This window comes from Balaenoptera physalus (assembly GCF_965194825.1).
Source record: "Balaenoptera physalus genome assembly, chromosome: Y".
NCBI classification, from domain to species: Eukaryota; Metazoa; Chordata; class Mammalia; order Artiodactyla; family Balaenopteridae; genus Balaenoptera; species Balaenoptera physalus.
In genome coordinates, this window is record NC_138904.1 from 2,012,872 (window position 1) to 2,039,305 (window position 26,434).

Sequence of the window (26,434 nt, forward strand, 5' to 3'; positions counted from 1 at the left end):
GGGTTTCCTTCTTTTAATGACATTCCTTAAGGTTTTAATTATATCTTCTTCAAGTGCTTACAGAGGCATTCACTAAAGCGAAAAATGTTCCATTATATGTGGTTTTGTTTATGATCCTTAATTTTGTTTTCGTTGGAAGAGCCAAAATGTTGAGATGGTACAGCATCTTAGTTTACCGGAGAGGAAATTTGGGGCGAACCTCTGAAAAATCTGCCATTAGAGAAAGAGGAAAGGAATTATTTCCTGATGAAGAATCTTCAGGCAAACAAAAAAGATCAGTAAGACAAAAGGAAAAAAAGGAAGAAGAAAGAGAGGAGGAAGGAAGGAAGCAAGGAAGGGAGGGAGGGAGGGAAGGAAAGAAACGGTCAGATAAATATTAGGTTGCATCAGCTACGTCATTTAGAATGTCCGTGATTATTTTTTCATGCATCGGTCATGCCCTCCTTCATCGACTCATATTTCTGTCAGCTCTTGCATAAAGTTTATTTACAAATAAGTAACACACATGCAAAGTAAAGCGCACAGAAGAGAAACGCGCCTGTCGGTCCGTCCCTGCTCTGGGCAAGCCCTAACTTCTGATCATAAACTCTCCCTGCGCTCACACGCGGTAGGGACACCCCGAGGCCGCAGTCCTTCCGTCGGTTACGGGACCTGCAAAAAGACGCTCTCTGAACTCCGGACGCGTCTCGCCTTCCAGCTGCCCCTCAAGGGCGGACGGTGCAGGCGGCCGTGCAACAAGCAAGCGCAGCCCCTCCGCTGCGCCCTGGAACGAACGGGCTCCTGCAGCTTTGCGGAGAGCAGCTGGCTGGCTCTGCGGAGCCCAGGCCGCCCCCGCTCCCGCCCGCGCGCCTGACCTCCGCCCTGGCTTCCTGCCACCGGCGTCCCGATGCCCCCTCCGCAGCCGCGCTCCCCGTCCTGCCTTCCACCCGGGTCCCCCCGGGAGACCGCAGGAACGCTCCCCAGGGAACCCTCGTCCCGCGGTCCCGAGGGAAAGCGCCCTGAGCCTGCAGGACCTCCCGGCACGCCCGGAGAACCGCGCGAGGCTGGCCTCGGGACCCCAGGCGGTGGACAACCTGGAGAGGCCGGGCGCGCGGCCCTGCGCCCCTGGCCGGCTTCCAGCGCCCGCTCTCACGCGCCGGGCAGGCGGCGCGGTGAACGCCGAGCTTTCCCCGAGCGCGGCTCGCGGTGCCCCGCGGGTCTCGGAGGCCCGGCACCCGGACAGCAAAGGACGTCTCTCCCAGACGGTGACCTACCCAGCTCCCGCGCGGCTCAGCCCCCGGCCGAGGGGGGCTTTGCGTCTCCCCGTGTCCAGGGGAAGACGAGGGGGACGAGGAGGAGAGTCTTAGCAGCCGGAGCTGGAGGATCTGCGAGGGGGCCCTGCAGCTGTGGTTTCCCCCGCCAGCGCAAGAGCCAATCGGTTACGCCGGGGCATCCCCTTGGTGGCTCCCTGGAAACCGGGGAGGGGTGGGTGAGAGGCCGCGAGGGAGAGGGAGGAGAGGAGAAAGGCTGGGGGTTCCTGTAGACCTACTCAGCGCATCTTCCCGGAACAGTCCGCCAGCCTCTCGCCTGGACGGGAGCTGGACCCGCGGCCCCTCCACTGTAGGGCCAGGAACCAGTTCAACACGTCCGCTTGCCCTCGCCCCCCGCTCGGCCCCCCGCGACTCAGGTCCGTCCCGCACTCTCGTCACACCCTCCCCGCCCCCCCCCCGGCAGACAGAGCCGGGTCCCCGCCGCGCGCCCGGGCCGCCCTCGGTCCTCACCCGTCCTTCGGCAGCCGCGGCACACGGGAGCGCTGCGCCCGGAGCATCCGCGGGGCCGGCGCGCGCGCGTCACCGCCGGGGGTCCGCCGGGGCCATGCCCTTCCCGGGGCCGGGGGCGAGGCGGCGCGGCTTCCCAGCGCGGCGCGGAGAGCCGGCGCCCTTTTATGCGCGTCGCCCAGAGACTTCCCCGAGTGCACGCCTCGGCCCACCCCCGCCCTGCCCCACCCCGGGGAGACGGGGCGCGGGCCCCGGCGCAGGGACCCTGGCCGCGCCGCTCTGCGCTCAGCCCTCCTCCCGGCTCTTCATGGCGCCGCGTGCCCACTGGGCACGCCTCGTCCACGCCGCCGGGAGCAACGGCGGGGGCCACGCGCACACGGCTTTGGGAAGGAGGGCTCCGGGTCCGAGACGAACTCCGGGGACCCGAGGGAGGGGGAGAGGCCCGGAGCGCGGGGCGAGCTGCAGCCCAGAGTCTGCACCCGGAGCGCCCTTGCCAGCGGAGGTGGAGAGCGTCTCCTCCTTTCCGCGGAGGAGAGAGGGAACCGGGTTTGCACTCCCCCGGGCGGGCCGCAGTGTTCTCTGGCCGCGCCTCCGAACCCGGGGGCTGGCAAGAGCCGGCTGCGCCCGCCGGCACCCCCCCCCCCCCACCGCCCCAACCCGAGGGGCAGGCGCGGCTGCAACGTGAGCCCCGCGGCCACGCCCTCCCGCCTCTGCTGAGGCGCCTGGCCGCCAGCCTCCCTCCCCCTGCCAGAGTCCTCCTGCCAAGGAGGTGGAACGCTCTCGTCCCGTTCGGAGAGCCCGAGGGGGGCTGGGCCGGCGCTCTGGGGAGCCTGGTGGTACTTGCTGGGGCAGGTGAGAACCGCCTGTGGACAGGGCGAAATAACAGGGGTTGGAGAGAGCCGTGCGTCCCCAGCGCAGAAGGGGAAGGGAGAGAAGGAGGTATCCTGGTTCCCAGGAGGAATCAGATCTGGGGAGAGGGACCAAGGGGTCAGGTGAGGACTTGTCGCCAGCACAGCCCCCCTGGGCAGAGCTAGGACAAGAGCACCCACTGTGAAGAGAAAGCAACAGGGGTGTCCCAGGGCCGGCATCCAGGAGGGGACATTCCAGGTGTCCCGAGTGAGCTCTGCACGCCCGGAACCCGTCCAAGAGCTGCTAGGAAGTGTCCAGAAGTGAACCTTCAGATGAGTTGCTTCTGATGGACCCAGCATGGACCGGCTTAGTGTCTCCTGAAAAGTCTGTAGGAGGGACTTCCCTGGTGGCGCACTGGATGAGACTCTGTGGTCCCAGTGCAAGGGGCCTGGGCTGGATTCCACATGCACGCCGCAACTAAGACCCGGTGCAACCAAAAAAAAAAAGTGTCTAGGAATTCCTCACTGCCCCTTGCCCAAGGTGGCGGGCATCCACCAGGTAGATCCGGGGCCAGTTCATAAGTGGGTCCATTCACTGCGTCCACAGCAATAATGTGTGTTGACATATTTCCAGGGACTGGTTTTAGGGATTCTCTTTCTTGAAATGCCCCAAACCCTTTAATTACATTTATTAAAAACCTGTCCCCAGAACATCTCCATAGCTTTCTTTCGTGGCTTTGCCATCCACCTACTCAGCTAAACTGGAAACTCAAGTCATGGTCCCCATGTGCCTCTCCTCTAGGACCTTGAAGTCAACTGGGGGCCAAGTCTAGCGGATTGTGACTCCTAAGAATTGTTGAGCCCAACGGCCTTGCCCGTTCGGTACTGTAGTCTGGTGCTCAGGTCTTAGCTTCTGCCTGCCTCTTCCTCCATCCGTTGTTTCTTTGTCCGACCACCAGCGGGTCACCCAAACTTGGAGGGCTGCCCCATCCTCAAACAAGTTCTGAAGTTGTCCACGGTGACACATGACACGGCAGGGTCTTGCTAGCCTGTCCAGGGACCTTGTATCTGCTGATGTCTGGCTTTGAAGAAATGGTAGCAGATCCCTCCTCCTTCTTCTTCTCCTTCTTCACCTCTTCTTCTCCTCCTCCTCTTCCTTCTTATGTCCATGCATGTTCTCATCTTGAGGCACGTATTCAGTCCATCATTTGTCCCTTCCCTGCCGCTGTTTGATGATCTCTTCCTCAACCTCCATCTCCTAGCGCTTTCCAACATTCCTGCCCATCCATGTGGCCCTTTGCTTGTATTATGGCCAATTACTTGCCCTTGTCTAATGATATGGTTACGTTTCGAAACCTGGAAACTAGCACAGAGCTTAGCACACAGTAGGTGCTCAATCAAATGCATGAATAAGTGAGTGAGGGAATGAATGAGCTTCAATCCTACTAAGACATGTGTAGATTTAAAAAGTCACAGTACATAACGGATATGACAAATCCATGAATATAGCATTACGGGTTCTTAATGATTCCAAAACTTTTTTGAAAAATCAATAGTTTGGTGTGTTTATTCCTTTTGTTTCGACATTTGTTTTGCTCCCTCGGTGGTTAGCTCCAGAAACCATGTCTGACTTACTGTGGGATCCCCAGAAGCGCCAACAAAATTCCTTGAATACAGAGGGTTTTAAATACATGCTGGTTGAATTCAATTTACCTGTTTCCCCACAATTCCACAAGGTGGAGGCTGAGGAGGGTTGAGGGGATAAGGGACAGGTCAGTAAGTTGGGACAGCGCGTAATGTGCTTTCTGAGGAAAGGAGTGATTTGACCTCCACAGTGACAAGAGGTTGGAGTCCTCCAGAGTAACCAAACACCATGTGATTTGGTGGATGGCAGCTCCTTGCGTGCTGCACCCAACGATTTTATCAGCAATTGCTTCTCCATCTTTCTAATTCTAGCAGCATCTGTCTTCTTGAAGAATTTTGTCTGCATCACCGTAAGAGCCCTCCCATCCACTCTTCTCATTGGACCCCCTTAACAGCAGAGCCATTGGTAAAGAGTACAGACAGCTGGGCTTACGCTCCCCTTTCCTCCTTCCCACTCTCTCTTGGCTGGGCAGAAACCTTCCCTAACATCAGCTTCCCCAAATGTAACATAAAGACAATGATACCCATCTTTCAGGGCTGTCGTGACCACAGGATGCAATCCTGTAGACAGAGACCTGAACACAGTACCCATGTCGCACCTGTGGTTAATACACAGGATCTGTTGAACCTACACTCCCTTTATTTTTTAGTCCTTTCTTGTATCTTTCATCCTCTTATCTGATTTCTCCCCAAGGCAGGATCTCTGGGGATATAGCGGTTGTTTCTTGCTTGAGCTGGAGCTCTTCAACGCTCTGAATCTTGAATGGGAGAGCTTCCTGTTCCAGGGGAGGCTGTGCGTGACCACGGGATTATACGGTTTTTTGCTTAGCAGGGGTTGTAAAAGTAAATCCTGCATCACCGGCTGCTACCCAGCCTCCGTAATCAGAAGAAGGACTGACCCTAAGTATTCTAGGATGACTGGAGAGAAAGGAAAAAAAAAAAGTCTGCACAGGAAATGTCTACTCGCATAACTGGGAAATCCCAGGGGTAGACTAATAGCTAGCGGGGATGTATCTTTATTTGAGCAGAAACAGACTTTCAGGAATGTTCCATGTGAAACTTGCCCCCGCTCTGTCTAGGGTAAGCCTTAAATGAGAATACAAGCTACTGGCAACCTCTCTGAAAATGAGGGGGTATTTTTGTTTTGCTTCGTTCTTTCATACCACAGTCAGTGGAAGTCTCCCATTCTGTTGCATTTACTAAAATGCTTCCAGATTTTTCTCAACAGCGAATTTTCAAACAGAACAAAAGATAAGAAGTACACATCAGAGGAACTCCCCAGATCTCCCAAGCACAGTTGAATTATAGCTGCAAAATGGGCTGGAACAAATTCTGCTCAGCGGGGAGGGTAGAAATCTACAGAAGAAGCATCAGGTACAGACGTGAACTCAGTCCGACCCACCATGGGGGACACGCCGAAGGGGATTGCTCAGCAAACTGGAAGCTATTTCTCCATCCCTCCCCCTTATCTGAGCCGGAAGCATCTAGAACAAGTCACAGACACAGGCTCTTCCACTCTGGGTCTCCAAATTCTGCTTGGTAGGAAACCAAGTGCAGGGGGATTAAGAGAATGGAATTTCAGCTCTCTCCTCCATACCACAGGATAACACGCAGACTGGGGTAAGCAGCCCACGCCGAGGCACCCGTTCAAAGACCTCAGCTCTGGATGGCAACGTGTCAGAAACCAAGATCCGTCTTCCTTTTCGAAATAAAAGTTACCAGTGGTCTCTACCTCAATGTGAAAGTATTCATTTCAGAGAGATGTCCTGTGACGCTGACTATTCAACATTCTATGGAGTGTCAACACTTGTGGTTTTTGGTGTTTTGTTTTTTTTTTTGACAAAGCATTTTGACCTGCATTTATGCTGATTTTACATCCTGTCTCTAGGAATACAAATCAAGTAGTTTCTACGGGATTTCATACGGTAGGTGCACGAAAGGCTGGAATGAAAGGTCATTAAAAGCTATTTCTGGGGGCTTCCCTGGTGGCGCAGTGGTTGAGAGTCTGCCTGCCAATGCAGAGGACACGGGTTCGAGCCCTGGTCTGGGAAGATCCCACATGCCGCGGAGCAACTGGGCCCGTGAGCCACAACTACTGAGCCTGCGCATCTGGAGCCTGTGCTCCGCAACAAGAGAGGCCGCGACAGTGAGAGGCCCGCGCACCGCGATGAAGAGTGGCGCCCGCTTGCCGCAACTGGAGAAAGCCCTCGCACAGAAACGAAGACCCAACACAACCATAAATAAATAAATAAATAAATAAATAAATAATGCAAACCTTAAAAAAAAAAAAGCTACTTCCGGGACTTCCCTGGCGGTCCAGTGGTTAAGACTCCGTGCTTCCACTGCAGGGGGCGAGGGTTCGATCCCTGGCCCTTCCGTGGGTCTCATAAGGATAGATCCCAGGGTATTTCTCTCACCTGTGGATGCATTCAGGACACCAGGTAAGGTCCCTTATGCCTTGGAAACATGCCTCTTTCATGAATTGGGATGGGGAGCCTCATTTATGGACAACAGATGACTTATGCAGAGAATTTAAGTCATTCTGAAAACAGACAAGCAGGAAGACATTCTTGTGTCTGGTGACCGTCAGCTCTCCCTGCACATCACGGAAGAGAAACACGGATTTGCCGAATTGCCAGTGGCACAGGCACTGACAACACACAGGCATGTGTGTTGTAAGCAGAATAGCTTAGACAGGCACCCAAACCCAAACCGAGTTCAAAGAAGTATCGACAGGCTTTGGGACATGGTCTTTAAAGATGCAAAGAGAATTTACTTAGGAATAAAGTGGAAGGAACACATGACTCAAAACAATTAGAGTGTGGAGCAGAAGATGATGCTGGGATTGTTCTGTTGATGGTTTTCCAAAGAAGAAAAAGGCAAAGAAAATACTTAGCTGAAACAGAAACTGCGTGGTGTAGTTATGACTCCTAATTAGCCTTCAAACTTGGATCGTACCTATATGAGTTTTCAGTGGCTGCTGTAATCAATTACCATAAATTCTGTGGTTTAAAACAACAGAAATCTGACTGCTTTCCGCTCTGGAGACCAGATGTCTGAGGTCAAGGTGTCTCAGGGCTGCGCTCCCTCCGGAGGCTCTAGGGGAGGGTCCTTCCCGCCTCTTCCAGCTTCTGGGGGCTCCAGGCGTCCCTGGGCTTGTGGCCCCATCCCTCCCATCTCTGTGGGGCTTCTCCTCTGTGTCTGGGTCTCTCCTCTTCTGTGTCTTAGAAGGACCCTGTCATTGGATGTAGGGCCACCCTCATCCAGGGGGACCTCATCTCAGACCCTTCACTGCACCACATCTGCAGAGCGAGACCCTCTTTCCAAATAAGGTCCCATTCTGAGATCACAGGTGGACATGAATTTTGAGGGGATACTGTTTGCCTTACTGCACTACCCGTTTGCCCTGTAAGAAGGTAAAATGTGTCACATTGACATCGACCATAGAAGCAATAAATCAGCCCCTAACAACCTTAAAATGTCATGTTTTTAAAGTAATGATAGAAATATTGCGATGGAGGAAATAGAACCCTATCATGTTGCCTACCTGAAAATGTAGGTCCCTGGTGTGGGGTACATTGATACAGGATGGATTTTTTTTTTCTTGTTCCAGCATCTAGAACCTCCAGACCCAGCACAAACGCAGTCCTTCTTGGCATCGTTCGTCTCTGGGTCCTAAACTGGGTTCAAGCGGGACTGGCCAGGTTCATGTCATCCTACAATGCTGGGCCGTGATTGGCTGGCACCAGGATGAGCAATCTCTGATAGACCTTCTGCACCAATCAAAACACCTGGCTCCTGGATACAAATGATTGGTGCACGGGTGAGCACATGACCCAGGCCAGGCCAGTCACGACCCATGCCCAGAACTTCTCAAACAGAGAGGGAGATGCAGTTTCTGGTGATGCCCAGTGGGCAGGTGTGAAGACCCACAGCCGCCATATTTCTTGTCATGGTGAGGAAGGCTGTTCAAGAAAATGAGGTCAACATTTTGGAGAAGCAGAAATGGGAGATGGAGCAGAGAGCACTTGACTCCTTTTTTTTTTTTTTTTCTTTCTCGGTCTCGCTGTGCAGCTTGGGGGAATCTTACTTTCCCGACCAGGGATTGAACCCGCAGCCTCGGCAGTGAGAACGCAGAGTACTAATCACTGGACCGCCAGGGAATTCCCACCTTTGCTTCCTTCTCAAGGTTCCTGTGGGTTCCAGGAACCTCCCTGTCTTGCCTGAGTTGGTTCAGCTGAGTCGATAGCTTCTCCTGTTACGGATCAGAGCAGAAATGCCCACTGGATGGTGTTCGTCTCCAAGCCCCATAAAGACAGATGTTCCGCCCTCAGACGTGTTGGTTTATTGTGGGGAACTACAGATTAACTATCACAAAAGACGCTGCCTCAGGACCTTTGCACTGACTGTGTCTGTTACCTGGACTGCTCTTTCCCCAGATTCCCCCATGCCTTCCTCTGGACCTTCTCCTGGCCTTTGCTCAGGGGGGGTCCCTTTCAGCAAGTCCTTCTCTGACCACTCCCCCTATACTTTTCACTTGTCTTTCCAGCTTCATTTTTCCACAGGTTGGAGCTGAAAAGAGACAGGTGGACCTGAGGAGAGGCAGATAGAAGCGGGTGGAAGCTTTGAGTTTCAAGTTAATTTGTCATCTCCACGGACTGCATAGTTTCCCTTTGATTCAGGAAAGTTTCCATCACCTTTCAGCACACACTTAGCCAACAGGCACCTTTATTGCTTTCCTAGCTTGAGTAGGGTTTTTGTTACTTGCAATGAAAAAATTTCTCAGTGATATAACAATCACCATCCAAATGTTAACCCAGTTTTTTTTTTTTAATTGCACCACTTAGAACAAATGATAATGTAAGATTCATCACTTTTTGATCAACAAAACCTGTATGGTAGGGATACATAAGAAAGAAAAATGTATGTTTGCTTTGTTTTCATTATGATGCTATGTTTTATTATTATTAGAACACATAGTCATTTATCCATGAGTTTCATTTTTTTCCTGAAAAGGGTTTTCAGGATTTCCTGAAAATAATTCCTAAGGTAATGGTTTACAACTGGTCCTTCCCCATTTGTTTCTCGGGCATAATCATTATGAATATAAGCATATGCATTAATGTTTATTCTTTCATGTTTTACAGTGTTTTTAATGGCATACACCCACATATACATGCTTGACTGTATATAAAAATTCTGAAAGAAGTTAAAAGAAATTGTTAATGGTTACTTCTGACATTTAAGACCGAAAAACAAGGGGGGTAGACAAAACGTTTCGTGTTTGTATTCTTTTTTTTTTTCTTTTTTTTGCAATTTAGTTTTATACCAAAAGGGGCCTTTGTTTGGTTTAGAAATGTCTCCCGATTTTTATAAAAATACAGTGGAATGTTTTATTGCCTTGCAATTTAAACGTAAAGCTATGAAGGAATATGATGTCAGCCCCGTCAAACTTGTGAAAGATCCAGGACATATAATGCTTTTAATTCTGGGGATTCCTTTTTCTTTTAACTTAGAATAATCTTTTAAGAAGGAATATTTCTTGTTTAAATGAAACATGTGTCCAAAGTTTAGTCATTCTTTGACTTCCACTTTTATTTTATGAAGGTAAAAGCCACACAATACAAAACTTACCATTTAAACCACTTTAAAGGGCACAATTCAGTGGGTTTAGACCATCCAGTCTTGTGCAATTGTCATCACTACCTGGTTCCAAGACATTTACGTCATCCCCAAAGGAGACCCATTAAGTGGTCACTCTTCATTTTCCACAGCTCCTCCCACCCCCAGCCCCTGGCAGCCACTAATCTGCTTTCTGTCTCTCTAGATTTACCTAGTTGGGACATTTCATATAAGTGGAATCATAGGGTATGTGGTCTTTTATGTGCGGCTTCTTTCACTCAGCAAAATGTTTTCAAGGTTCATCTAGCTTAGAGCCTGTATTCCTACTTCATTCATTTTTTAGGGTTGAATAACATTCCATTGTATGGCTGGACCACATTTTGTTTATCCACTCAAGCACGGGTGGATAGGTAAAATTCAGTGAAATGCTTTTTAGAAAATAGCCAAAGATGGCAGACTCTACTTTAGACCTAGTGCAACAGGCATGGTTCTGCAGGGCAGGAAATGACCACGGGTGACTATGACATGCAGAGACTCCGAGTCACACCTTGCAACCACAGTTCTTGTACTTCTGCAGGGAAAGGCAAGCTTTGCTCCTAATGTCTCTCTTCTCCACAGGGACGGAATGCATGAGAAATCTCTCTGGATCCCACGTGCAGCATCATTCAATAGAATTACTGATGACAATCATTTTTAAGATTCTAATAGTTGTGTTGGACTGCTGACTTGTACTCAGCAGCTGACTTGACTTAATTAAAGGCATTTGACTCCGAATTTCCTGCCTAGGGGCAAGGGTTATGTCCACTTATAATTTGCATAGATAAAACTATATTTAGGAAGAACTGGCAAAGTGTGTCTGGCATGAAGACTTTTCTCTATAGCTTAGGTGGAATTCTGCCCATTTTAGGAGTTTCTAAATCAGAGAACAGAGAATGAGAGCACCTAGATATCCCTTTGCTCGCTAGTAGTTTAGGTTAGATGTAACTTGTTCAAGGAGAAGTATAGTTTATGGCTGTTGATGCCTTGACCACCAGGGTTCACACCGATGAGCCACGGTCAGGACTTTAAGGTCTCAGTAGAATAAGAATAGAATCCATCCTGAGGTGGATACCTACTCAAATAACCCCGATTCAACTCAGAGCTCTGAGGGGGAGGGATGAATCGGGAGATTGGGATTGACATATACACACTACTATATATAAAACAGATAACTAATAAAGACCTACTGTAGAGCACAGGGAACTCTACTCAATACTCTGTCATGACCTATATGGGAAAAGAACCTAAAAAAGAGTGGGTATATGTATATGTATAACTGATTCACTTTGCTGTACACCTGAAACTAACACAACACTGTAAATCAACTACACTCCAATAAACATTTTTTTTTAAATAAAATAAAATACATGAAAATGATAAAGAAAGAAACAAACAGAAAAGCTCAGAGCTCTGAGACCTGATTCTGGACCCAAAGGGATTCCATGCTGCACTGCCATAAGATAATCTATTCATCACTTCTATCTATCTGTCTATCATCTACCTATCTGCCTATCTATTATACCTATCTATACTTAAGATAAATGAATGCAACTAATTTCCATTAATTTGACAAAAAAAAAAAAAATAGCCTTATCCAAAGGTTTGCTTGAAATTTTGAGTCTGATGATTTCTTCTTAAATAAAATAATAATAAACTGCGTTCCACATTAAAAAAAAAAATGAGATCCTGCTTTCAATTCTTTTGAATATATACCCAGAAGTGGAATTGTTGGATCTTATGGTGGTTTTATGTTTAATTTTTTGTGAAACTTCCATAATGTGTTCTCTACCAACTGTACTATTTTACATTCCCACCAACAATTCTGATTTTTTAACATCTTCCCCAAAACTTGTCGTTTGCTGTTTGTGTGCTTGTATTTTGATTGTTTGTTTTTATAGTAGCCACCCTAATGAGTGTGAGGTGATATCTCATTATACTTTTGATTTGCATTTCCCTGATGATTAGTGATGTTGAGCATCTTTTCATGTGCCTGTTGGCCATCTGTATATCTTCTCTGGAGAAATGTCTATTCAAGTCCTTAGCTTGTTTTTCAATTGGGTATTTTGAGTCAAAATCACCAATTTGGAGTCCTCTGCCACTGTTTTGTTGCTGTTGTTGAGTTTTACAAGTTTGATATATACTATGGATAATGCATCCCTTATCAAGTATTTAATTTGCAAATGTTTTCTCCCATTGTGAGGGTTGCCTTTTTATCTGCTGATACTGTCTTTTGGTGCACAAAATTTCTTAATTTTCATGAGGTCCACTCTGTCTATGTTTCCTTTTGTTGCCTGTGCCTTTGGTATGCTGTCCAAGAAATCATTGCTTAAATCTAGTGTTGTAAAGCTTTGCCCTACACTTGCTTCTCCCCATAAAATTTAATTACACCAAGTTATCAACCCTGGTGATGATTTACCACCTGGATACTCTTCTAACCTAAGGATCACACTGTCAAGAGGACAACATAAATCTAATGATCCTAGTTTCCAGTTTCCCGAGTTTACCCTCAAGCCTTCTTTCTTTAAAAGTGCTTACTGAGCCACTCACTGCAAATTAGATTTGATAATTGAATCGTTAAACACGACATGAATTTAAGAACATCATTTGAGTTCCGCCTTCTGCCGGTCCTGGAACAAAGTGAATTGGAACCTTGAAATAGGAGGTCTGCATTCTAAATGGACCACCCACCTTCTCCCCACATGTCATGCAAGGTATCTGAGAGAAGCTGCTTTTGTTTACTTAGCCAAATATCCTGTATCCTTAAGTGACACACATCGTGCAGTGATATTATATAACCGTCTTTCCAAGAGAGACTAAACATTTCATGACTGTTAAGGAAGGAAAAAGCAAGTAACATGTTCATACATAAAGTTTAACCCTGGGGCCAACACACCTATTAAACACCTAGAAAATTTTATATATATATACTGTATATACTGCATATATATATACATACTGTATATTTTTTGAAGGAATACAGATACAATTTACATACTTTCCACGTATGGAAACGATAGTCAGTGTATATAATCTAGGGAGCTAAGTTAATTGCAAAGGAATACCTGTTGCAATACCAAGTATTACCTTGATGGGGGTGGGAAACAGGTACAGATTTGGAGGAAGTCAGATGACCTAGATCCTTCTTTAATTTTAGTGGTTAGGAGACCTATAAAGAGAGGGAAATAATAGCCCATGGGCTTAACTCAGGATGGCTGTTTCAGAAACAAGTGAAAGAACAGATAAGTGTCCTTCAAAAGGAAAAACTTCAACGGAGGGCAGTTTCCTATTTGGTTATATAGTCCCCATCTGATTTCATCACCCCATTAATGGCTAAAGTAATTCCATACCATCCTTGCCAAGCTCCTAAATGAGTTGACTGCCTCCAATGATGGGGGCTTGATTCTTTTAGAGGCATGCCAAAATCTATCACATTCAGCCCCAAATCCATTTCTTTGTAACTTTCATGGGTCACAGGTATGCCCCAAGTGGACATGTAAGATATCTGTGGTACTTCATCTCCATGGCAGCCCTTTAAATGTTAAAAAAAAAAAGCTCTGTGCTTCCCATGTTTTACTTCCTTTAGAATAAATACATGTCCGTGCACATCCTGGTTAAAAGCCCTTGTACCAGGCATCGCTTTTCTATATTCTTTCAAAATAAGAGTACTCTTCGCTCATGGGTATCCAGGTGGGGCTAGGTAGGGAGGGACGAGGGTTGTATCTACACTTCGGCTGATGGAGCTGAGCGGCATAGTATTGTGTTGGCCAAAAAGTTCATTCGGGTTTTTCTGTAACATCTTATGGAAAAACCCAAACAAACGTTTTGGCCAGCCCAAAATACATTATCTGATCTGGGAAGGTATTTCTTATGACCAATTCTCATTGAATCAGTTGTAGATTTTTGTAAAAGCTTTCAGAGGCATTTAGAAATCCTGATACCAAGCAGGACCTTGTGGGGCTCTTGGGCACAAAAGCCTTTCTGTGTCCCCCTGTGTCTTGATTACAGGAAGTGGGCTTCATTCAGCCTCCATGACCTTCCCTGAGTTCCAAAGGGCAGGTTCAGACAGATGCTAATCAGGGAAGGGAGGGGATGTGAGACAAGGCAGGAAGAGCCAAGGGAAACAATAGTGCAGCCTTGGGACCGGGTCCTGGTTCCCCCTCTAGGGATACACAGAACAATATCTTTGAGCTGCTTTGCAGATGGGAGAAGTTAACTGCATGCTGCCCACCAGCACACAGACCCCAGACCGGTTGGAACCAGAAGGTTGATGATGCCGACTCCTTATGATCTCCCCACCAACCAATCAGAAGAAGGTCCACGAGCTGACCATGCCCCCTTTGAACCAGGACTATAAAACTCCTCACTACCCCCTGCAGGTCAGGACACAAAGTTTTGAGGGCATGAGCCCACTGTGGCCCCCTTTGCCTGGCAGAGCAAGAAAGCTATTCTCTTCTACTTCATCCCAAAGCTCTGTCTCCGAGCATTAATTCAGTGTCGGGGTTACAGAGGCTGGATTCAGCTTCAGTCTCTGCCCATCGGGTGTGGAGATAACAAGTGCTGCTGTGCGGAGTGGGAGCATGTGTCTTCTCCAGCTGGGCCCTACGTCATCACAGGGGTCCTTGGAAAAGGGAGGCCAGAGGCTCAAAGTTTGCAAAGGACATGTGATCTGAGAAACAGGTTGGATTGATGTGATGAAGGGGCCGTGAGCCCAGGAATTCAGACAGAGTTTTTTTTTTTGTTTTTTTGTGTTTGACCGTGCGGCATGTGGGATCTCAGCTCCCCGGCCAGATAGCGACCCTGTGTCCCCTGCATTGGAAGCGCGGTCTTAATGGCCGGACCAGCAGGGAAGTCCCTGGACAGAAGTTACAAGCTGGAAAGATAAGAAACAGGTTCTCTCTTGGTGCCTCCAAAATGAACCAACCCTGCCCACACTTTGATTTTAGAACTTTGGTGTCCAGAACGGTAAGAGAATACATTTGTGTTGTTTTGAGCTGCTAAGTGGGTGGCAGTTTGTTACAGCAGCCCTAGGAGACAATAGACTTAAATCCTGCTGACCAGCCTACAGCACAAGATAGATCCCCATCAGGCCCTTTACACCTACTGGAAACCTCTTTCTCCAAATGCTGAATGGTTTATAAAGATACCATCTCTTCAGAGTGGCTCTCCTGCTTCCCTTTGTTCCAGAATAAGCTTCCCCCCTCCCTGTGGCCTGATGGACTTTTGGAAACAGTCGTAAATACTTGGATTTGGCATTGATTGCATCGTCTCTAACCGCTCCCCCTGGAACATGAGGTCAACGGGATCGTCAGCTTTCTCACTGCATTTTTCTAAGAAAGTGCCTGGAACCATCAGTAGACATTGGAGGAAGAAACGGGCGTGCCCAGGTTTAGGGGGTGGTGTGCTGAATGAGTACAAAGTATCGTCGCAGGAAGGAAGGAAAAGAAATTAGGTTTAATCACGGACTGAGAGAGCCATGGGGCTTCCTACGAAGGGAGCAGAGCACATCTATCGGAAACCAGAATCAGAGAACACCACGTACCAGCTGTGTCTCCTTGGTTCTGAGACCCTGGCTGCAGCGTGAAGCTCCTTCCAGGCGTGGTTCTCAGACTCAGCTGCACAGGGAAATCACCATGAGCTGCAGAAAATACCCTTGTCTGTGGTCCCTCCCAGAGATTCTGACTTAGTTGCTCGTGACCGTGGGATGGTAGATGTATCCAGGTGATTGGAACATCCCATGTACGGATGGGGTGATACCCAGATCCCAAGAGACAAACAAAATTACGGGGGATGTTAGCTTGGCTCAGGATGTAGGAGGGGGGACCACAAGGAATCAGGGAACAAGAGAAATCCTGAAAAAGTAGATCTTTAATATCAAGATGGTTGGGACTTCCCAAGTGTCGCAGTGGTTAAGCATCTGCCTGCCAATGCAGGGGACACGGGTTCGAGCCCTGGTCCGGGAAGATCCCACATGCCGCGGAGCAACTAAGCCCGTGCGCCACAACTACTGAGCCCGCGAGCCACAACTTCTGAAGCCTGCATGTCTAGAGCCCGTGCTCTGCAACAAGAGAAGCCACCGCAATGAGAAGCCCATGCACTGCAGTGAAGAGTAGCCCCCGCTCGCCCCAACTAGAGAAAGCCCGTGCGCAGCAACGAAGACCCAACGCAGCCAATAAATTAATTAATTAATTAAAAAAAAATCAAGGTGGTCATATTTTCCTTCTACAGGGTAAAACGAACTCAATTTTTAACCTGAGTTAGAGTGTGTGTGCGTGTGTGTGCATGTGTGTGTGTTTATCCCTTAAGGACTTGAGTCATTATACTATTAATTTATATTTCTGAAATTGTTTTATTTCACAGTGTTTTATACACAGTGCCCTAGAGGAAAAAATGTAATTTTCTCTGATTTGAAGCCAATCCCATTTTTTGGCTGTGGTTCAGACATAAGGGGGGCTGGCAGAATTTTAATTGTCTGAGATTGTGGGAATGCACGTAAATTGAAATTTATACAGGGAAACAGTGTGTAGGCAGTGTTTGCCTATTAGCTCCCAAAGAGACAGTAAATATTTTTCCATGTAATTCCATCCTAAGGAATGCCTTGTTTAATTCCCAGAAGCCACCTAGAAAATCAGGGTACACCCAAAGAGACGCCAGCAAGAGTTTTGACCCTAAACAGAGGAAGCTAGTGTCTCCACCCGATGACCTACACCATTCAAGGACAGAGAAGTAATACTGTATGAAGGAAGAGCTACCATATGACCCAGCAATCCCACTACTGGGCATATATCTAGAGAAAAACATGGTTTGAAAGAATACGTGCACCCCAAAGTTCATAGCAGCTCTATTTACAATAGCCAGGACATGGAAGCAACCTAAATGTCCATCGACAGAGAAATGGATGAAGAAGATGTGGTTCATATATACAATGGAATATTACTCAGCCATGAAAAGAATGAAATAATGCCATTTGCAGCAACATGGATGGACCTAGAGATTACCAATACTAAGTGAAGTCAGTCAGACAGAGACAAATACCATATGATGTCACTTATATGTGGAATCTCAAACATGATACAAATGAATTTATCTATGAAACAGAAACAGACTCACAGACATAGAGAACAGAGCAGTGATTGCCAAGGGGGAGGAGGCCGGGGTAGGGAAGGATTGGGAGTTTGGGATTGACATATACACACTATTATATTTAAAACAGATAACTAATAAGGACCTACTGTAGAGCACAGGGAACTCTGCTCAATATTCTCTAATAGCTAAATGGGAATAGAATCTGAAAAAGAATAGATACATGTATATGTATAACCAAATCTTTTTGCTGGGCACCTGAAAACTAACACAACATTGTAAATCAACTATACTCCAATATAAAATAAAAATTTTAAAAATTATCCATTGTTAATCTGAAACTCACCTTTCACTGGAATCCTCTAAACCTGGCAACCCTGCCACTGGCCATTTAGAGTTTGAGAAATAATAGATAAGTGGCTTGATATTAGATCAAATATTGGACCCTTTGACATCAATAGAGTAGTAATAATTATTATTACTATTCTATTGCATCAGTATTATTTACAGAATTACTATAAATAACTTTTATAGAGGAATTATTCTATAAAAATTATTATTCTATTGATTGCTTATAATATATAATGCAATATATTAATAACAATAATAATTATTATTATTTTATTTTGTCTTTCGGTGGAAGAATTTCTCCGTTTGCCTTAAATCCCGCTGTGTTAGGAATCGTCCTAATGCCCATCCAAAGTCAAACCTGCTTGCTGAGTCTTGTTTGTCATTTCTTCTCATATCTCCGGGTCAGGATACTAAGAGGCAGAGACAAATCATTAAGCCCACAGGAAACAGAGGCTTTTCTTTGAAAGTAGAAATGCGGACCAAATGTATGTTATTTTTTTATTATTATTTTTAACTTTCTTTTTTTTTAACTAACCCGAATGTACATTAAAAATTCATCTCCATATGTGATAGTAATGTATTCATCCTATCCTTTGATCATTTTCAGCCACCTGCCTTCTGGGTGTTTTTGAAGGATGTCCTGTGCGTTTGCAAATGGTTACAAGACTAGCATTTGGAAATAAAAGTGAAATCAGTTCAAAACACTGGAACTTCTTCTTTTTGACCCTGGAGTCAGAGGTAACCTCTGATGAGCTATAAACCCTTGGAAACTTTAATTCAACTACATGCAAAAGGGGAAAAATTGGCATTTTTAGACATTTTTATTTGAACAGTTCTTAAAGAGACCTCAGCACAGAAAAGAAAAAAATCTGCCATGATTTTACTATACGAGAATATGTCACAAATGCAAAACATAACACATCTTCACTAAATAATGCATATGGTGAATATTCATTACAAGCAAAAGACAGATGAATAGAATAAACCACGATCTACAGCATGCCAGTGTCTAAAGAAAAAAATTTTAAACTTAATAAAGAGAAGCAACTGAATCTCCTTTTATGATTTTGGCAAAGACCTTGAAAATTGCAGCTTTTTAGAGCAAATGCACATTTTCACGGTCACTAAGCAGGTAGATGAAGAGAAAGGAAAAGTGGTGGTCAAAAAAAAAAAAATATGATCAGAGGAGTTTTAAATTGAATAAAGCAGATGGCAAGTGGCCATCCGTTAAGTTGCTCCACATCTTGGAAGACAAATTCAAAAAGGAAGCCAATTTCCAAATTAAAAAATACAGCCATTGCTGAAAGAACGGTTCCTTTTTTCAAGTTTTTCTTTATCCTTTGTAAGCTGTGCCTACCTTCCTGGTTACCGGTCATCTGGGACTTTGTGGTCGCAAATTGTTAACATATAATTTGTTTCTAAGAGTCCACATGGTGCCCTGGAATTGGAGTCGATGCTCTTTGGGGGTTTCGCTTTGGTTTAGAAAAAAAAATCATGAGCCATGAAAAGATTCTTTCTCAATATTGTTTACTTTGAAAGACATTTAAGGTTCCTTTCTGGCTCTTAATTTATCCTGCTTTAAATTAAAGGGTTGTGAGGGCAAGCATGTATTAAAGCAATCTAAAAATAAAAATGCAGATGTAATATCTATAAAGCATGTGAAGAGGGTGCTGGGGGAATGTGTTTCATGGGTGGACTGCCTGTTAAGAGCTTCTTTTTTTATAAATTTATTTATTTATTTTTGCCTGCGTTGGCTCTTCGTTGCTGCGCGTGGGCTTTCTCTAGTTGCGGCGAGCGGGGGCTACTCTTCGTTGCGGTGCGCGGGCTTCTCATTGCGGTGGATTCTCTTGTTGCGGAGCACGGGCTCTAGGCGCACGGGCTTCAGTAGTTGTGACTCCCGGGCTCTAGAGCGCAGGCTCAGTAGTTGTGGCGCACGGGCTCTAGAGCACAGGCTCAGTAGTTGTGGCGCACGGGCTTAGCTGCTCGGTGGCATGTGGGATCTTCCCGGACCAGGGCTCGAACCCGTGTCCCCTGCATTGGCAGGCGGATTCTCAACCACTGCACCACCAGGGAAGCCCAAGAGCTTCTTAAAATACAATCAGTGCTTCCTAAGTTTAGGAGATACGATATCATGTGTAATGCTTTGCAAGAAGAAAACCCCATAATGCACGGATCTGAGAAATCTTCCTAGACCCGTGCTTCTAAAGTTTTAACGTGCTTTTGCATCACCCAGGGATCTTGTTACAATGCAGATTCTGGTTCGGTACATCTGGAGTAGGGGTCCCAAATTCTGCATTTCAAACTCTCCCAGATGATGCCGATGTTATGGGTCCATGGACCACACTCTTGAGCAGCACATCCATTAGAGCAGAATCTCTTGGACCAGAACCTAGCACTGGATTTGTTCTTCAAATCCCCAGGTCACGTTAATATGTGGTTAGGATCGAAAAACCCAGATTGACCCCGACTTCTTGGTTTTCCAGAAGAGGAAACGTAAGACCTAGTGTTCTTAGGACTTGGCCATGTTCCCATGACAACAAGGAGGAATCATGGCAACCACAGCCCACTTCCCTGATTCCCAGGTGTTGGCATCTATTCTGTACCACCTTAGCATCCCTGATCTGAAGAACTTTGATGGGTGAGAACGCAAAGCACGTAGTCATGTCTCAAAGGCTACAGCTAAGAGATTGGAGGAGAAAATTCAGTCACAAACATTTTCTTTCCTTCTTTGGTGGTGCTTTCACTTGCCAGTTGGGACGGGGTCAATCCCCATCCTTGATGAAAGTAGTTGGACGAGATAGGATGGGGAGACAGGTGGTAATAGGGACAATGAGGGAGAGGAAAAGCGAGACATACAGATGGTGGCAACAGAAGCCTTCGGTCAGGGCTGCCCTGGGCTCACGCCTACATAAGAGACACCTCTGCAGAGTCGTAGTTTCCACGGGGATGGTCCACCCATCTGCATTCCCTGACATACCCACTTGCATCACCTGAAACACATTATTACTACTAGTGCTAGGTATTTTTTTTTCAAAAGAAATTTCCTGAAGAGCTGCTGGAACCAACCATGCCTGAAGTCCAGCTGTCACCAACCACACAATGAGATGGGCCTGAACACGTCTTGCTGGTGAGGGTGATTTCAAGAGGCAGACAGTTTCTCACAGCTCTGAGTTATGGAAATGTGAAACAAACAGGGGTAAAGAGCAGGGAATACAAAGCTTCAGCCGGTCTTATCCATTTGCAGCTAAACGGAGCAGGGAAAAAGGCAGGGCCATCCGAAAGTCTGTACTTCCTGAAAGAGATGATTTCTTTTTCACAGCTACGAAGGCTTCAGGGGAACATAAGAAACAGATTTGCACAGATTCTCTTGTTGAGAAAGTTCACATTGAGAAATATCCTCTGGCACCTCATAGAAACCACCAGGGAAGCACACCTCCAGATTCAAAATCAAGGAGGGTGGTTAGGCATGGTTTCTCCTATGGCCTCACTCCTGGTTTATGGTGGAACAAAAAGGCAAGCCTTGTCCGTATCTTCTCCCCCATCATAAGCTGTTCTTACTTGAATCACTGTTTTTTTTCTTCAGTTACAGTCTTCTGCTTGGAGGGAGATGACATAGAAAAAGCAAAGAAAAAAAAAAAAGAATTTCTAGCAAAAAGTTTCTGTTTCACAGACACACAAAATCCACATTTATTTGTGTGTTGAAAGAACTCCAAGATCCTGATGTGAAAAGAGAAAAAAAAAACAAACCCACATATAATGATTATGCTGAGCTCTGAAATGCTCTGTTGTGTAGACTAGTGGTTAAGAACTCAGAGACAGAAGCCAAACCCTGAGTTCAGATTCCAGCTCCTACTTGGATAATAAGTGTCCTGACTCACAAAGATAATGTCTGTGAAGCCATTAGCCCAGGACCAAGCACACACACAGGCCATTCAGTTGATAGTATTGTGATGATTTTATAACACTTTCAGAAATCGCTTCATCGCAGTCTTCATTTATCACCAATCCTACAATTAGCTCTTTCTTTTGCTTCTTCCTCTTCCAGACATGCTATGTACCGACAAGATGCTGAGATAATATAAGATTTGTGTGCTGAGGAGATGGGCCATTAGGATGCGAAAACATCCCTGGAGAATTACAGAATAACACATGCAAAAAAAAAAAAAAAAAAAAAGACCAGCAATAGGAAGAGTAGAAAATAATGATTTATTAGAACCCATGACTCTTGCCAAAAATGATCTCAGTGAGCAACCCTTTAGGTAAATAATGCGTAGGAGGTTCTTAATCACATATATCCAGTGTATCTATTGGGTTCCAGAAGGCAAATTCGTGGCAGGGATGCCATTTCTCTTAGACAACAGAGCTGCCCCCAGGCTTTGTGGTCGAAGAGCTCTGGCCGACAGGGCCAGCCTACTCTGTGTGCATGAGGAGAGCGGAACTGAGTGTCTAGGCATGAAGATAATCTTCTGATTAGACCCAAGCATGGCGTCTTTGTAGGGATGCCAGCTGCAAACGTAAGCCACCAGATGCCGTCTGCCATAGCTCACCTCCAGTAGACACAGGAAAAATAACTTAGAATGGCTTCTTTTGAAGCCAGGAACATTATTCCATTGCAGGGATATTTCATGTGCCTCCTCAGTCTTTGAGGATTGTGTGTGTGTGTGTGTGTGTGTGTGTGTGTGTGTGTGTGTGTGCGTTTCATCCTATTTGCCTGCTCTGTTGTTCTAGCCCTATTAAACACTTCACCATCTATTGGTGTTGGGTGTATTGGACAAAAATGTAAACCTACTCAGGGCTTGACCTCAGTTGATTTTGTACTTTATAACGATGCTCTAAAAATACCAATTCATCCACGTGCAGTTTTCCTTGTGTTTCAAAACATGTTGGTGACTTATGAATTTCCTCAACTCTAATCAAGGGAGTCAACCTTCCTGTTGAAACTCTCTGAGTTACTCTTGCATCCTTGAACGGACTGGACATTTGCTATGACTAAGAATTGCTTCGATCAATGTTTCTCACACATTACTAATGAATGGCAGCCTTTATTGTTAATGGGAAGAGAGATGAGCAAAATATATTAATCCCTAAAAGTTGAAACTCGTTGCCACAAACATGTTGTGTGAAACTCTCAAAACTCTATGACCCATATTGTTTTAAAATAAGCCTTGAAATGATTTAAAGATAATGAATCTAAGTTGAAAATGGAAAAAAAAGAAAAAAACAACAACCATGAACCAAATACCCTGAGGTAAGCAGCCGTGGTTCTCATCAGCATTGTAAACGCCTGGGGAGAGAGAAACAGTATCCAGCCCAGGTATGGCCAGTGCATGGGTGCATTCGTGTCCTGTGGGTGCCATCGCATAGTGCCATGGATGGGGCGGCTTAAACAACAGACATGTATTGTCTCCCGTCCTGGAGGCTGGAAGTTCAAAATCAAGGTGTCTGCAGGGCTGGTCCCTCCCGAGGCCTCTCTCCTGGGCGTGCAGACGGCCCTCTCCTCCCTGTGTCCTCATAGGGTCGTCCCTCTGTGTGCGTCTGTGTCCTGATCTCCTCTTCTTACAAGGACACCAGTCCTATGGGATCAGGACCCACCCTAATGACCTCATTTTACTTTCATCTCCTCTTTAAAGACCCCATCTCCAAATCCAACCACATTCTGAAGTCCTGGGGGCTAGGACTTGAACATATGAATTGGGGGCAGGGGGGAGGATACAATTCAGCCCATAACAGAACTGCTGGGTCATATAGTAATTCTTTGATTAACATTTTAAAAAACTTATTTATTTTATTTATTATTTTTGGCTGTGTTGGGTCTTCGTTGCTGTGCACGGGCTTTCTCTAGTTGCGGCGAACGGGGGCTACTCTTCGTTGCGGTGCACGGGCTTCTCATTGCGGTGGCTTCTCTTGTTGCAGAGCATAGGCTCTAGGCACGTGGGCTTCAGTAGTTGCAGCATGCAGGCTCAGTAGTTGTGGCGCATGGGCTTAGCTACTCCACGGCATGTGGGATCTTCCCGGACCAGGGCTCGAACCCGTGTCCCCTGCATTTGCAGGCGGATTCTTAACCACTGCGCCACCGGGGAAGCCCTTTGATGAACATTTTGAAGAACCTGCACCGTTCACTTTTTTACTTCCATGTAGCCTTAACCATGAACCAGAAACTGTGCATGACTGTATCCTTATAATAAAAGGAGCTTAGGACACACACAGAGGGACGACCCCGTGAGGACATAGGGAGGAGAGGGCCGTCTACACAGGAAGCAGAGAGGCCTCAGGAGGGACCAGCCCTGCCCACACCTGGATCCCAGATTCCGGCCTCCAGGACTGGAGACAATATATGTTTGTTGTTTAAGCCCCCAGTCTATGGTGCTTCATTATGGCAGCTCTAGGGAACAAACACACACATGGAATTTGGAGTTCAGAGTCGTGTCCTAAAGCACTAAGATCAGTTGGTCATAGAGTTAAGCTCCCCACACAAGGCCAATTGCTCTATCTGGGCTTGTCACTTAATCTTCATCACCCTTCACTGCCCTGCAGAAACATACATACACATCTCATGGTAAAAACCTGTCCAACATTTGTCAGCGTCGCATGAAGCCAGCTGTGGGTCTGGGAGAATTTGAGGACTGCCTTCCAGGCTTGCTAAAAAGCTTCTCCAGATCAACAGAGCCTCTACACCTGCCTGTCACATCTTGAAACGTCCCCGGGGAAGAATCCTCTCTGTTGGCAGGGTTTTACAGTCTTGTATTTAAAGGAAATGTGCCCCGGAAGAGACTAAGGGATAAAGGAGAAGTAGTTGTTGGTTAGCTGGAAGCAGAGTCATTTTCTGAGAGGGGAGAAACGAGGAGGATGGAGCAAAAAGGATGGGAAGGGAGAGCTAGGAGGTGGAAAGGATGGATAGAAAGGGCAGCCAGGGACCAAGGGTGCTACAGGGCAGAGGAGACATGAGTGGGTAGAACAGGGAAAGCAGGGAGGAAGCCCATGAGACTTTGACTATAGCGTTTCTGTTCCTGCTGCCGGACTTCTCGAGGTTCCTCAGCCCATCCCAGGGGCTTCTGATTTGCTCCCTTCCGTGCTTTATCCGCTGCGTGGGAGACCCGTTTCCTCCCCAGAAACATGCTCCCTCTGGCAGCCATCAGATCCCCACCCGAAACGTTCCCTGTGGCCTCCAAGAGACCACGATGTAAAAAGCACATCCGCTCTGAGTTCCTTCAGGGAAGCAGAATCTACCACCTCCTTCTTGGGATTTCCTTGGCTGGTGATGAATGCCGACTCCTTGTCCTACCCTCCCCCCCCTGCACCCCCCGACCCGCCAGGCCATGGCATCTGTCTCTTTTCCTCCCCAGGAGAACTGGCTGCTGACCACACAAGAGGACGGCCTGAACCATCTGACAAGAGGTCCTTCAAAGTGGTCCAGCCTCATCACCAGGCTCGTAGTGGAAATCACAGCTCAGCTCCTGTGCAAAGAACTGCGGACCCAAGCAGTTTCATCTGGGGAAACAGAACTGCTTCCCACTGGACGGATTTCTGGCGTCAGCAAGGACCTTCCTCCTGACTTCTTCTGGAATGTACGATACTTTACTGAAATTGTGAACACATTTCCAGGAATGGTCTTCTCCTTTTCATAGACTTGGTGACTTTTGGAACGTTTCCCCCCCTCCAAAAAACACGCTGCCTTTTGGCAATGGGCCATGCCATTAAATGGAAGACATGTACTTTTGCATATTCATGATTTCAGTTCCAGGCTTTAAAATATATTTTTTCCAGGGGAGATAAGAGACATACAGATTGCACCTCCTTCAGTGAAACAGAATCTACAGTTTCTTGCTGAATTGAAACCCTATGCACTGGTGGAGACCTAGTTTCTAATGAGATAAGATCATTAATGTATTGTACGTTACATGTAGGTGATGTAAGAAGAAGTGGAAGGGACTTCCCTGGTGGCGCAGTGGTTGGGAGTCCACCTGCCAATGCGGGGGACACGGGTTCGAGCCCTGGTCTGGGAAGATCCCACATGCCACAGGGCAACTAAGCCCGTGCGCCACAACTACTGACCCTGTGCTCTAGAGCCCGCGAGCCACAACTACTGAGCCCACGTGCCACAACTACTGAAGACTGTGTGCCTAGAGCCTGTGCTCCGCAACAAGAGAAGCCACCGCAGTGAGAAGCCCGCTCACCACAACGAAGAGTAGCCCCCGCTCGCCGCAACTAGAGAAAGCCCACGCACAGCAACGAAGACCCAACGCAGCCAAATATAAATAAATAAATTTATTTAAAAAAAAAAGAAATGGAAGCATCACTAAATAAGTATAGTGAACCATATTCTTTGAGTTGTTGATATTGAAAGTCCTATTTCTTCATCCTCAGATATAATCTGAAATTTACCCTTAGCTCTCAGTGAGTATATGATAACTAACTTCACTGACCCCAAAGGATGCATTTAACCTTCTCCATTCTTCCTCAAGGGTCTCTCCTGGACTACTTTCTCTTATTCGACTGACTTTTGCTAAGTTTTATCATCAGACGCCCTTGGTGTCCGTCACCACTCTAGACTTTCCAACATTCCAAATGTGTGGTGTAGCCTAGATCCTGTCTACACCCTCCAGACCCCTATATTTCATCTCCAACATCTCAAAGGTCGTTAAAGTCATCAAGACCAAAAATCAAACTTGCCTCGCAGCCTTGCAGGTCCAGGCCCACAAGCTAGGAGCCTAGCAGTGTTCATTCCTCCTTGTTTTATCCATCAGCGGCCCGCATGGGCAGCTCTCCTTGACCTGCATCTCTCCGTGCCCATCAGCACCACTGGGAAACCATCATCTGTCACCTGGACACTTTGCTTCCTGAATGGCCACCCTATGGACTGGCTCTGTTCCATATTCTCCACCCTTCAGGCAGTGACTTTTCCAAAACTCCCTTGTGCTCGAGGCAGCCTTCCTTCCTTAAACCTTTCACAGCTTGCCATGGGTCTTACAATGAACGATATAGCTGGCTTGATGTCCAAGATCCTAAATTCTGGTCCTTCCTTCCCTCCCCAGTTTCATTTCTCACCTCTCTCCCCTTTCCACCTGCCCTCCCGTCACACTGCTTCCCTCCACT

At 46.7% G+C, this 26,434-nt stretch overlaps 1 protein-coding gene and 1 long non-coding RNA gene across 7 annotated transcripts in view; one reads left to right on the forward strand and one right to left on the reverse strand.

Moving 5' to 3' along the window:
• Positions 1–6,537, forward strand: part of LOC309653466 — a 39,275-nt gene extending 32,738 nt beyond the window's left edge. Inside the window, exon 2 of the long non-coding RNA XR_014259201.1 lies at positions 6,214–6,537. This is a non-coding gene — a long non-coding RNA (uncharacterized lncRNA). The remainder of the gene's footprint in view (positions 1–6,213) is intronic.
• Positions 1–26,434, reverse strand: part of LOC309653424 (matrix-remodeling-associated protein 5-like) — a 122,000-nt gene that overhangs the window by 27,360 nt on the left and 68,206 nt on the right. Inside the window, exons 1-2 of one of the 6 annotated variants that reach the window (XM_082448044.1) lie at positions 1,761–2,356; positions 1,254–1,447 (exon numbers count right to left, since the gene is read on the reverse strand). The exons of 2 other annotated variants lie outside the window; for them this stretch is intronic. Coding sequence is in view for 2 of the 4 variants with exons in the window: in XM_082448040.1 (XP_082304166.1) it covers positions 1,761–1,807 (47 nt within the window). In the remaining 2 variants the exon portion in view is untranslated. Of the gene's footprint in view, positions 1–61; positions 253–1,253; positions 1,448–1,528; positions 1,553–1,760; positions 2,357–26,434 lie in introns of those variants that run through there. 3 more of the 6 variants (XM_082448040.1, XM_082448045.1, XM_082448042.1) reach the window with 3 other exon arrangements.